The following is a 13,532-nucleotide window of genomic DNA, read 5'->3' on the forward strand; positions in this document are numbered from 1 at the left end:
TATATATATATATATATATATATTAATGCAATACCTTGATGCTCTATGTCAAACAGATTATATTTTTAGTTCTCATTTACATGCATTATCACAAAAATGAATAAAAAAATTAAAAAAGTAATGAATAGGATTTCTTTTTCTATTCCTTTTTCTTTTCTTCTTATCATATGTTCATTTTAACAGAATTTTACATGTCAAATGTATTGAAAGGCAACAAGGAAATATTTAAATTTATAATTAAGTAAAAATCCATGTATGAAGATGTCTTGGAAAATTTAGAGTCAGAAACAAAATAAAATGTGCCAAGTTCCAATTAATACCTATAATTTAAAGTTGGGATATATCTTTCAGAGAACTTTTATTAATGGTTGTAAGTTTGCATCTTAGATTTAAAATAAATGATTCTCTTAACTTGAAATAAAAAAATAAAAGGTTTAAAAGAAAAAAACAAAAATCTTTTTTTTAGGTACATATTACATAATTATAATTTTTTTCTAAAAAAATGAATAAAAATAAATGCTACATTTTTTTTAAATGGATGTATATATATATATATATATATATATATATACACATATATATTCTTTAGTAAATTAAGACATATCTATTTATATATTATCATCCATTTAAATAACTATATATCCATCCATGTATCTAAATATAAATTGTTTTTAAATATATAATTTAAGAAATAGAACTAACTAAATGATGCTTGTAATATTGGTTGTACTACAATGCTTTATTAGAAGAACCATAGAGATAATAATAGAGAAGATGGCTTCTAAAAGTCCAACATTTGCATTACTTGGCATTGAAAAAATGAAAAGATTAATTCCATTTTTTATTATAAGCAACATGAATTCAAAATTGGAAGTGCTATTGAAGAATTTTATATTCACTTTTCACTATCATATGGAAAAAAATATGCATAAATTAATAAATATATATATATATATATATTAATAAATAAATAAAAATCATAAATTTATCTCTCTCACCATCCAATGTATCTAAAAATGATGTATTCTTCATGTAATAGAATTCTTATGATCATTAAATCAAATACTAATCCCTACATTGTATTATTAATTTTCTAACAATCTACTATCAATTTTGTAATCTCTTCATTATTTCTACCTTAATCTTTTGTTATCTAGCAACTATTCTAATACCTTTGCTATCTTCCAAACCAATATGTAAGAGTTGGAATTTGACCTCCAATCTAGTACTCTAATAGAAGTTACTTGCAAATTATAATCTTTATTTCCTTCAAGCTCTAATTGTATGTAACATCATTTGCCAATTTCTAAGCTTATGGTCTATAATATTAAAATGAAATTTTGACAATTGGCTTTTTATTTAGTGATTGCATCATTACATTTACATAAAAATCTAATTTATTATATCAATTACTATATGTTTTATTCACATCTTTTATATTAGCTCAAATTTCTAGCAATTTATAGTACAACTTTTGGTAAATAGATTAAAATATTATCAAGTGCAATGACAAAAAAATAAAATTTCTCAAAAAAATTGAAATATATTATAAATGTTGTATTTCATAATTTTTACTATTTTTAATTTAGCAAAGGAGAATAAAAAATAATCCTATTGTAATCTGCAATGGGGCTTCTAATCTAAATGCAACAACCATACTTACAATAGAAAACACAACTATGCAAAGATATTTGTCAAAATCTTGATAGGCCTTATATTGCTTCTATCTTATTAAAGATATAGATAAAGTTGACAATTGTGTTCTAAAATACAATAGAAATATCCACCAAATGATAGTCACATCCATCTTTGTTCTTGCACTATTGTAGGGACTCTTCTTACATCTATCTCCACAACTTTTTATTCATAGTAAACCTGGGCTTCCACAACTGGTTAATATTAATAGAATTTTTTTGTATTATTTACTAAAATCAAGAATTTTTTTATGATTATGTTCATCTATCAAAGAATCAGGAAAGAGTTATGTAGATATAATTTTTTCAAATTAAAATTAAACTTAATGTTATTTTATGCTTAAATTTTTTTAATTCTATTAAATTTTTAGAATTAGATATTAATAATCTAAATATTTTACACAAATTTATATGTATTTTAGGATTACTTTACACCAAAAATTCCACTTCAAAAGGCCATAGCTCACAAGTCTTAGTAAGGTCCTTCACTTGATAAAGAAAAACCCTCTTTTGAAAACCTTCTCCTTTGAATATAATATAATGTGATAATAGGCCACGAAATGAATCAATTTTTTTAATATTATAAACTTATATATATTAGCTTATATCTTAATTCAAAAAATTATAAGAACAAAAATAAAAATAAAAATAAAAATAATTTTTTTAATAGTTATTATATATATTATTTGACATAACTTCTCATTTTTTTCTAAAAAAGTGCGCTCCATCTCAATTTTTCTTCTTAAGGCCTTTGAATTTATTTTTCTAAATATACAACCAACTTAAGGAGGCTATTTTATTTTAACCAAGCAAAATATTTAAAAGTTAAAACCTCTCACATTGTCTCCTAAGTATAAAGTGCCCCTTACATCAACAAGTATTGTAATTATTTATTTGTTCGAATATGTTTATGTATATATATATATATATATCATGAAAAAAATCTATTAATTTGGATTTAAGATTTGGATGTATTTTGATCGAAAGATTACTTTGCAATTATTGAACCAAAATCTAATGCCTTTTATCGGATTTTTTAAAAATAAAGTAAGTAAATCAAATAATTAAAAATCAATTATCATCTTAAAAGAAAAACAGCGCACCACCACTTTCTACTGTAATTTATTTTTAATTTATTTTTATGTTACTGTTTGTGACTTCAAATTTGTATAATTTAATAACAGCTTGTTTCTTTTAAAAAAAAAAATCAAAGCACAAGACAGTGGACCCAAGAAAATAGAAACATATCATGTCTTTGAGTTAGTTTGCACTAAATTCTTTGTTTATTTGAAAGAAATTAAATGTTGCTTCTAAATTGGAAGTTGACACCCATTTAAACCATAAGAATTTACAGTTTTATAACTTATTCTTATTTTCAATGAACAAAATCATAATTAATCTTAAGAATTATAGAAACAGAAGAGTCAAAATTTCATTAATATAGTTAATATTGAGTATTCTCAAGTTCATCATGTGTTTTTGTCAAACCTCATTCCTAAATTTTATCAGAATTTTAAAAGAACAATAAATTTAATTTGCAATACTTCTATTCTTCAGAATATAAATATAGTTGTCTATTTTAATTTCTTTGAATTCTTCTTGGTCATAGTAAAGGGTCGTGGCAAAATGTATATAGATTTATCAAAAATTCAGGCTACTAGTTCTGATGAATTTTTCAATTTTTAAAATGAAATACAAGATAATAAAAATCAATGCCAATTTTTTCATGAGGTTGGAACCAATTACTCTTTTTTTTTTTTCTTTTTTTTTTCTTTTTTTTTTCCAGAAACCAAATAATTTGAGTTATGTGAAACCTTTTTTTTTATTTTTATTTTTATTTTATGTACATGTCACAAAAAGAAGAAAAGGAAAAGAAAAAGAGAGTGTTTAATTTGTTCTATCTTTCAACACCCTAATACCCTTCAATTCACAACGTTTTGGCCTTATCTATGTCTATCTCTCTTTATATACATATATATATATATATACATATACAATTAGACCCATGCTTTTACTAAATAGACCCACCTTTGATGAAGAATATAATAACCATGATGAATGTGGTTGGTTTTTGTTGGTTGCATATCCAACAGTTGGGCAATGAATCTAGATATCATTATATTTTTTCACAATGGTTAAGATGGGTGGATCAATTTAGTACAAACTTGGGTCTATTTAACATTCCCCTATCTATCTATCTATCTATCTATATATATATATATATATATATATCCTTCTATATGAAAGAAAAGAAAATAGAGAGCTTACACAAAAGTCATGGCACATGGGAAAAGTCGAAGCACAAGTGGTTTGGGAAGGAGGTAGAGAATGGGAAAACCCGCTTTTCACATTCAGCCTGATATCTTCGTGGAGGCGACGGGAAAGGGTCCCACTACCCGTGCAACCCGTGCCACCCGTGCCGCAGTGCACCCCTTCGCAATCGCATCAGGGATCCAGGCTCCCGCATCGTCACTCGCACTGTCAGGCAATCCCCCTTTTTCAACATTGTTTTGTTTCCACCGTTGCCGGATCATTGGAATCCTTCATAGGGGCGCATTATTCACCACGGACTAGTATTTAGCTTAACAATCATCGCTGGGAACTCGCTTCTCTGGTTTACCTTAGGTAGTGGGTTCGTTTTCGTGGACGATGACGACGATTTGAGTGTGCTGTGAGCTCCTTTTGTGAAGATTGTGTGGCAGTTTTGGGGCATTGGAGGTACTGGATGTGTTTGATTTTGAGCTGTGAGAAAGGCGGGATGACGCTGGGTTTGTGATCGTGGGAGCGGGAGAATGGTGGTATGGGGAAGAGCGAGAGTAGGGTGTTGAAGGTGGCGCAGGGGGATACGCTGTGGGGGCTCGGGGAGCGTCACGGAGTGCCCTGGGAGCATATTCAGGTGTTTAACAAGCTGCGCGACCACACGGTTTACGCTGGGGAGGAACTGAAGTTGCCCCCTCAGCGGACCAAGGCATGGGTGGTGGAGTCGGGTGACAGTGCCTGGGAGATTGCGGAGCGGTTCGGGCTAACCTTGGAGGAGGTTCAGGATGTGAACGGTGGGATTCCGGAAGTTTTGTACCCGGGGGATGTGTTGTTAGTGCCCGAGGACGCCGTGCTGCGACCACGCCAGCTGATAAGTTTGAGAGCCGTTAAAGCGCGATTGAAAGGGATTGCTGTTCATGCTAATGCCAAATTTTTCGATGTCTTCCCGTACCCTCAAGGTAATGAACAACGCCCTCCGGTCCGGGAAGGCATTCCTATTTTATGCTAATTTGGTAGAAATCTTTCGAGTCGAGTTTTCAGTCCTGCTACAGGCCAGGATTTTCATATTAGAATTATTGTGGTTTATGTATAGCTTTAGTATTGAATTTTTTGAGTAATAATCCGCTTTTTTTTATTGCTTATTTTATGTCTAAACCAAATAATTAATTTTGTTCGAAGAAAAGTTATAGCTATGTTATCAGCCAGGTACTCCAGGGTCCATCTGTTCACGTTGATAGTTCTATCGCTTTCATTTACAGCAACTCATCACAATTTTTTTGATCTGTCTATGTTAAGTCTTATTTTCAAGTAGACTTAGTTTGAATTGGAAGATTTGCAGGAGCCAGTTCGTGACTAGAGACGAGTTTTTAAGTAGCGTGAAATTACATTTATGGATGTTCAAGCAGCAGTATCAATATGACACTACCATGATTTCATTTCCATTGTAGATATTGACAATTACAGGGAGAAACACCGGCTGCTATTGAATGCGCTACGGCATGTGGAGAGCAGCTTCATCATGCCTGCACCAATTGGAGACAATGGCCTTAGCATTGGGCCCCTTCAAATTAGGTTTCTCTTGAACTTTTGAAGTGATTTAATGTTTTTATAACCTATAGTTTGTAGTTCGTTCTTTAAAGTGACATTGTGCAGACACCTAAGTTGGAATGGCATTCTTATTGAATTAAGCTCGCGTGGGGACTCAGTCTAGACTGTACTAATATGTGATTGATCATTTTTCACGCCTAAGGCATATCTGTATTGAACGGTTGCAGCACTGAGTATCACCAAGATGCATGGTGGCAAGCGAGCAGTACTGTGAAATACGAGCATTGCGAGGAAGTTGATTATGCCGAGCGCACAGTTATCAATTATTGGCTGCGTTATTGCCCTTGGGCACTTGAGTTTGGAGACTGGGAGACTCTGGCACGTACTCACAATGGAGGCCCATGCTATTGGCACCATTTCTCCACCACCCGTTATTGGTGAGCATGTGACCCTATGTGCTTTATCTGTCAATCTTCTGCTCTCTGTAGTGACTAATGAGATAATGTGCTTGGGACTTGTGCTACGATTCGGCGTTCCATTTTCGCTTCTTGTCTGAAGGGATAGATTTGGATCGCAGGAGAAGAGTTAAGAATGCATTGCGAAGTAGAGGATACATACAAGGAATCCCAGAGTTTTCGTCTTCGGCTCGTGATAACAGCTCGATACAGCTATTTAACACTCACATTCCATTTGTTGTTCCAATTCTTGAGAGCAAAGTGAAGGATAATCCCGACAAGGGCGCTTCGCAATTACAGACCACATCAGCTGTTATGGAAGCAGCGACCGTTGGAGTCCCCTACTAAATGAGATTTCTTGATGGAGCTTGGATATAGATGAAGCAGATAATCCCACGATTATTTTTTTGTATAGATTGAGATCCTAAAGAGGGGAGATCTCTTTAAAATGTGCACGATATTTCTATCTTTAAAATGTGCACGATATTTCTATCTTCAACTGTGCACACACACACACTACAGAATAACGTGTTCACCATCATTTGTGCTACATCTGGTGATGGTACCGCTTCTATATTTATTATTAGAGGTACTGGATTGTTCCACAATCCTTGAGAATTTATAAATAAGCTGCTACGCTAACATGTAGAAGGAAAAGATTTGCCGATGGAAAATTTCATGGGTGCGATCTGTATTTTCGCATTGTTGCACTTGCGCGGCTCTAAAAATGAACAAACCATACATGTTATTGAAATGACTTAAGATCTGTTGCTCGACTACAAAATAGGATTTCAGCGTCGGGATCTTACGTATTCAATTGATTTTAAATGGAGACAAAAGATAATTCCATCTCAAAAATCTAAAGTCACACCCAGTCTTTTTCTGCACATTCAAACAGGAATCGATTCTCTGTCTGGATGCAATTTTTTTAAATAAACGTAGAATTCTCCGTGCTAGATAAACTCCAGCCGCAAGCCGAAAGCTGTCAGCCGCCAATTTCTGAAAGAGTATTAGATTGATGCGGAGTACTAGAGAAATGGACAACGGACCTTAACGAGACCAGCTACCAAACCGATGAGCATCGTCTCTAAGGTACCTGGTAAAGTGAACATGCTACGATTGAGAATTTTCACTTGAGCAGTCCATTGTATCACAGATTTACGACCATGCCAATTTAGTCTGTGGTACTACCAAAGCTCTACCTGCATCATGGCATAAGTGATTTGTTCAAGTCCCAGAATACGGAGATAAAAGGGATGTGCTACCTTCGCACACGCACATATGAATACCCCACCTGAGTGAATTGGACTTTCTGATGAACCTAGTCCAATGCAGTCCTAGCTTAGGCGATTTCAAAGTTAAAGCTATATTAGCAGCTTAGTTAAAAAAATTACCAGTTCTCCCGTGGTCCTGTAATCTGTGAACTTGTGAAAGAGTTGAGAATTCCCATTTTGTGAAAATAAGAGTTACCGCAAGTCTTCATTACAGGTGTGAGGTTTTCTACCTCAACACCAACAACTCGGTAACATCTCTTAATGTCTCATGTACCGCGCAGCCTGAAAGGATGATAGGATATTAGCGACTAATTACTGTCCAACACATGCTTGATGTTCTCTTCTAAATACTCCAAATAATTGTTTTGTGGAACAACAGAATGAAACAAAACACGACTTGCCAACGCAAAACAAAATTCAACTAATAGCCGTTGTCCAATTCCAGAATATGACATGTCCACCACATACCCAACACGCGAAGCAGAGACATGACCTCATACCCCACCACTGTAGAAGGTTGAAAAAGACTAAAATAAGAGGTGGACAATATGTCTGCAACGAGCAGATTACAAAATATACAAGTCTTTTATTGGAAGTTTAAAAACAAAACCCTAAAAGAAATTTGTTTCAAGAGCACGTGCTATACGCACATGAAGGGTCTGAGAGACGGACCTGGTGATTCAATGTCGTAAAATCAGCAAATTTCAGGGGACGCCCTCCTGACTGAATAGTGTGATAGACACAATTCTTTCCAAAAGATTATAACCAAATCCATGAAGGGTGAAAAAAGAGATTCATTGTAAGCGTCATATCATGTCTACTAAGTGGCAAACGTCCAGCGACATATGAAACCGGTATCCATATTCTTCTGCGCCTCCACTGTCAAATGATACCCTCAGAACACCTCTATACTGGACTTGAGATCTGGTTGCTTTCACCACCAAGGGCCTGTGAATATATCAGCCTGTTGTCATCGAGTTTCAGAGGTAAGTCAATTATGTAGCAAGATCACTTTCCGAAATTGGTGATAAAAGCACTTTTTTGGCCCACCAGTCTTCTCCCAACGCATCATCGATATTTTCCAGGTCTATACTAGTGCCTGTCTCTTCTTTAAATATATCTTCATTGCAAACGTTAACGTCAGAAGCATCCTTGCATTCTGCCACGCTAGGTACATCCAGGCTTTCTTGGCATTCTCCGGGAGTCTCGAACAATCCCTCCCCTTTGCATGTGTGTTGAAGAGTAGATATCATCTCCGATAGTCTATCCTGGACAGGTTGGCAATCTCCGGTTAACAGATTATCATTCTGCTGTGCTCCATTCTCCTGCGGAAGACATTTGTCTACAGCAGTACAAAGTCGCTCACCCGGTGAAGTTGCAGCGTCACCATGGCTTAAACTAGTCACTTTCTTCTTGGATTCTTTAACCTGACGTTGCCGTTTCTCCCTCTCCTCCTCGAATGTTCCATCATCTTTCTCTTTCTTAGACTCTCTTTTACGCTTCGGAAATGTTTGCCCTGTTTGTCCAGACCCATCACGACCCTCCAACGCCTCCTGCAAAGCTATGAGTTTATCCTCCATGTTTCTACGATTCTTTTCCTCCTTCTGAAACATCTTAATGATGGACTTTAATAACTTAGTAGCCGCGTTGGGACAAGGCTTATCATATAACTGGAGCATTCCTTCAGGAGAAATGTCATCAGCCTGGACAATTAAATTGTTACAATTCCCATTACGTGCCATAGACCCAGATGCAGTTGTAGCTTGACTTTCAGTGACACCAGTGCTATTTTTACTTCGTAGGGCAGCATTCAGGGGACAACCATCCATCGCCTGATTGGAACCCGCAACATTGAGGTCCTCTTGAGCTTTCCTTACTACAGGGCGCTTGTTGGTAAGCCCTTTCGACGCATCCAAGACCTTATGAGGCCGTGCTTCAACTTGCTTCTGCAAAGAACTGGTCCTAGCACCTGATGGAGTAATATATAAAGAAGGCACAGGTTTTTTAGCAGAGTCCAATGGAGCAGGAATACGCGCAGCAGGACTCAAAATAGAATCAACCCCCATAATAATTGCAACTGGGCCTTTCTTGCAGGACGTAGACACAAGCTGCTTGGGAGGAACATTTGACGTGCATTCTTCCCTACTTGCTGATTCCGGAGGACCTATTCTGGGGCTTTTAACCCCAGCACGAACCTGTGGTATAGACGTCTGTGACTTCAAACCTCCATCAGGAATTTGGCTCCTACTCAGAATCATTCCCCCCCGGGGAGGAAAGGTAGCACTAGAAGACACCAGATTGTTTCGAGACTTCTCTGTGGAGGCAACTAGCACGCTAAGCATATCTGCTTCGCCAGAACCAACTATGCTTTGCGAGCTCTTCTGTGTCTCAGTTTGACATTTTTTAGGTACAATCCCTTGAGGAGCTGAGTTACTAGGAGAAACAGCGTCAGTAGTAACTTTGTCCTTGAGAACAGCCAAAGAGGCATTTGTTTCCCCAGAGTCTGGGCTATTCATGGGAGTACCTGGACCTCTAAGTTGCGATTCTTGTAGCAATGAAGCCTCAAGCGCATGCAGGTTAGAGGCCTGCTTCTGCAACGTAGCGACCTGTGAAGATACCAATTGTACCTCCTTCTGCACAGCTTTGGCCAAAGACTGGGCTGCCAGAGCCGCAGCCTGTGCTCTGGACGTAGTGGCTTGCCCACTCTGAGCAATAGCCAAAGATTTCGAAGAGGATTGAACGGCTCCATTGATCTTGGCGTGAATGCTCCGCTCCAAAGAATGATACAAACTCTTTGTCGCTTCAACAGCTTGCAAAGCAGAGCTAATGGCACCTACAGTCTCCTTCACCTCCAAACGAATCCTATCAAATTCACTCCGGTCTGCCTTGTAGCTACTTTCCAAAAAATCTAGCCTTTGCAAAACACCAATAAACTGCTCCTTGATTGTCAAATTCTCCTCCTCAACTTTCTCTCGCAACAATTTCTCATTTTCTGCCTTCTTCCTTTCGGTATCGAAATTCAACCGCTCCCTCTCCACCTGCTGACGAAGGACCTCATTAACCTCTAAAGCCTGAGAAGTGGCATCCAATTTTTCCTTGAGCAATGCAATCGCAAGCCGCAATTTCTTCCTACCAGCCTCACTCCTCTCGAGCTTCTCCGCCAACTGCCGTTCGTTCAACCCATTCCCAACATCCGATTTGTCCAAAACTACATTTCCTCCAAGCTGCCCCCCATGGTTGTTAGTTACTTCTACGTTGTCAACCATCGACGGCATATCTCCCTCCATTACCACAACCATATATACATCCCGTATCACCTCCAAAACCCTAAAGAGGATCCACTGCACGATCACTAGTCCCTGCACCTAAAATCATCATTCCCTACTTGATGCACCCCTAACTTCAAAAACAACAGGAGGAAGAGAGGAAAAAGAACAGGGACCAGAAAAAAAACAACTAATTCATTCATTCATTTCAAAATAATAAAGAAATAAATACTCTTCTGCAATCTGCAACAGTCTGCGCAATCTACATTCTAGCGAAATCTTTCAAGTTAAGGTCGAAAAATGAAAACAAGCAAACAAACAAATGAGAAGAATTACGCCGTGTGACGCACGCGGCTCGAACCGTTTTTTCAGACCATTCACTCTGCATGCTCCCTTGCAAGCTCAATTTCAATCTAATCTTCCCACAAACCCTGCCCGGGGCAATTTAAACAGGATTCCAGTGACCTAATGGGCGATCCACAAACGATTCAAACGTCTCCCGGGGCGGAGACGTTGAATCGATGCATCGACACTCACTCCAACACACTTTAGGGTTTGGAGGGTTTAGGGGTTTTAGTTTCTCGTTCCGAGCGCCAGTCGGAGCTTCATTCATCCAACAGCCGAGTTTCGAGCCACCTCATTAGAAGCTGATTCAATGACTGCCGTGTGGACAATCATTCACTCCATTTACCAACACAGCTTTCTATAAATGGCACTCTTCGGTGTTGGAAATTGCTCTTAAATGCTCTTTTGTAGTGAATACCAGAAGAATTCAAAACATTGAGGAATTTGGAATTATTCTATTTCTTATACTCATCGTTGATTTTTTAAGATAAGAATAAGTTTGTGGTTGACATGACCTACAAATAAATAAATAAATAAATAAATGAATTGTAGCAATAATTATAAACAAGATTTTTTCTTAAATAATATTGATATAAAAATATATATGCTCAAAAATAGGAAGTGATTGAGAAGGAAGCAAGTGATAAAAAAAACAATTTAAACACTTCCATGTTTAGTGAAGTTTTTGTAGTAGATGTTTGCTATCTGGTATAAAAAGAAATTACATTACTTTAATTCATGCTTTGTGTATTGACAATCAATCGACTATGATTATATGAGAATACCTAAAGAAAATTTGAAAAATTTGAGATTGATATAATCACATTTTAAATTTATCTGTTATTGTTTAAAGAAGTGATGAAATATTAAAAATGAATAACAAAAAACCGTCCTGGCCTTTCTTTTCTTTTGTTTTTCTGTTCTGTTTTTTTAATATCTTAGTATTCTACATTTTTATTTTTATTGAATTCTATTTTACTTGACAAATGGACTATGTATATGAAATAAATCATTTTCACTTCTTTTGTCTACAATATTATTAAAAATATTATTGAAAGGGAGAATATTTTATATCAGAAGGAATCCATTATTTAGTCCATATACATAATTGCATAATTGACGTGATTTTAAATATTATTTTATAATATAAAATTAAAATATTTTTAAAATAATTTACATACACTTTGTTGTATAAATAAAGATGGTTATATACAACAAATCAAGTGTCAAAAATCATCATCAAATATACAATCAAAACCAAATAAGAATGCAAAATAAACACATTCTTAGGAAAAGATGAAAAATCTAAAGACAACCTAGTTAAGCTATCATTTATGCCATAAATAGAAAATTTAAGAGTATAATTATATAAAAAAAATTATAAATTTTATTCAATATTTAAATCACAATAGTCAAGAAAAATCTTATAATTATGTGCTTTCTTTCTTAAAATACTCACAAGACTTAATTTAATAAGAATGCCAAGTCAAGGAGGCTTTTCTACCTAATCTTCAAATTCTAGTTGACACTATTAAGGTCAAGTAACATAAAACACTAAGTAGATAACATCCAAGTAATATGATTTGAAATCCAATGCTACATCACATGACATTTTTTGTATAAATAAAAATCATCATATATAATAGATTAATTACTAAAAATCATTGTCGAATATGCAATTAAAACCAAATAAGAATATATAACAAATACACTTTGAAGTGCCCCTTCTAGTTTCTTAGGAGCTCTATGAATCATCTAAGATAACAACTTGCACATAATCAAAGATGAATGTCATAATAATATCAATAAAAAATCATATATAACTAAGTTAATACCATAACAACTAGACCACCAAAACATGTAACAAATATAGAAGTATGAATATTCAATCCATCTCAATTAATGAGACATGGATGAAAGTCTTCCTACCATAAAAACAAATTTAATTTCATCGAAGAAGAATAAAAAGAGATGGTATCAAATATGCCATATGCCACTTGTATTAGTACTAGTCCTATAATAGCATGGTAGTAGCTCTTTTCTTCTTACTACATACAAAAAAATTGATGTCATTTGACACATATATCAATTCAAGATGTATAGAATCATCAATAGGAAAATGACAAAGAACATAATTCTTTAAATGATCTAAACACTTCTATCTATCTTTGCCTTCAAGTAACAAAATATCAATAGGTCTCACATCCTTGATATAAAGAATTGTGCATCTTGCATTGTCATCAAATATTGTAGATACATCACATTACAAATACACATAATATTCTTTGGATAATCTTTGCAACTAACATCAATAAGTTCACATATAGATGCAAGCATATTATAAAGTATCACAATATTGAGCAATAGATAAATTTTCTATAGATACAGATATAGCCTCCTTAAATATTCATTACAAAGATATTGAATCTAAATGTTAGGATTATATAACTCGACAACTAGAGCCAATTTTTTATATATTAAGTTTGATAGAGTTGGCTTCTTTCCATACAATAATTGACAAGGACTATAAGATGCCAAAAATACCTATCTACTAAAGTGATAAACTATTATGATCCATGATAATATGAAGTTCAAATCATGATGATCTATATAAAGCAATCCATATTTTTGTAAACCAAGCTTGATATTCTAAATAATCTTTTTAATCAAGTCTTTTTCTTAAGATAATTT

The 13,532-nt window shown here is 34.9% G+C and overlaps 2 protein-coding genes across 7 annotated transcripts; one reads left to right on the forward strand and one right to left on the reverse strand.

Annotated features, from left to right (window-relative positions):
* The first annotated feature begins 4,173 nt into the window (after positions 1 to 4,173).
* Positions 4,174 to 6,455, forward strand: LOC112282477 (uncharacterized). 2 transcript variants are annotated; one of them, XM_024520090.3, is made up of 4 exons: positions 4,174 to 4,912; positions 5,402 to 5,525; positions 5,729 to 5,938; positions 6,079 to 6,455. In XM_024520090.3, exons 1-4 carry the CDS (start codon positions 4,495 to 4,497, stop codon positions 6,302 to 6,304), a joined length of 978 nt encoding a protein of 325 aa, XP_024375858.1. In that variant the 5' UTR covers positions 4,174 to 4,494; the 3' UTR covers positions 6,305 to 6,455. The 2 variants fall into 2 exon arrangements, with proteins under 2 accessions (XP_024375858.1, XP_024375859.1); XM_024520091.3 differs by having other exon boundaries at positions 4,181 to 4,912; positions 6,060 to 6,243.
* On the reverse strand, positions 6,332 to 11,023 carry LOC112282476 (uncharacterized). Of its 5 annotated transcripts, none has more exons than XM_024520087.3 (4): positions 7,903 to 11,023; positions 7,351 to 7,512; positions 7,053 to 7,158; positions 6,332 to 6,938 (listed from the first exon to the last, which is right to left on the reverse strand). In XM_024520087.3, the coding sequence occupies exon 1, from the start codon at positions 10,527 to 10,529 to the stop codon at positions 8,226 to 8,228; it is 2,304 nt and encodes a 767-aa protein (XP_024375855.1). In that variant the 5' UTR covers positions 10,530 to 11,023; the 3' UTR covers positions 6,332 to 6,938; positions 7,053 to 7,158; positions 7,351 to 7,512; positions 7,903 to 8,225. The 5 variants fall into 5 exon arrangements, with proteins under 5 accessions (XP_024375855.1, XP_024375854.1, XP_024375849.1 ...); XM_024520086.3 differs by having other exon boundaries at positions 6,743 to 6,955; XM_024520081.3 differs by having other exon boundaries at positions 6,743 to 7,158.
* Between the last annotated feature and the right edge of the window lie 2,509 nt (positions 11,024 to 13,532).

Source organism: Physcomitrium patens, chromosome 5, assembly GCF_059467195.1.
Source record: "Physcomitrium patens ecotype Gransden chromosome 5, ASM5946719v1, whole genome shotgun sequence".
Lineage (NCBI taxonomy): Eukaryota > Viridiplantae > Streptophyta > Bryopsida > Funariales > Funariaceae > Physcomitrium > Physcomitrium patens.

Coding starts and splice junctions, on each gene's coding strand:
- LOC112282477 (XM_024520090.3), top strand. CDS start 4,495: ATGGGGAAGAGCGAGAGTAGGGTGTTGAAGGTGGCGCAGGGGGATACG. Junction 4,913..5,401: donor TGTCTTCCCGTACCCTCAAG/GTAATGAACAAC, acceptor TTTCCATTGTAG/ATATTGACAATTACAGGGAG. Junction 5,526..5,728: donor ATTGGGCCCCTTCAAATTAG/GTTTCTCTTGAA, acceptor GAACGGTTGCAG/CACTGAGTATCACCAAGATG.
- LOC112282476 (XM_024520087.3), bottom strand. CDS start 10,529: ATGGTTGTGGTAATGGAGGGAGATATGCCGTCGATGGTTGACAACGTA.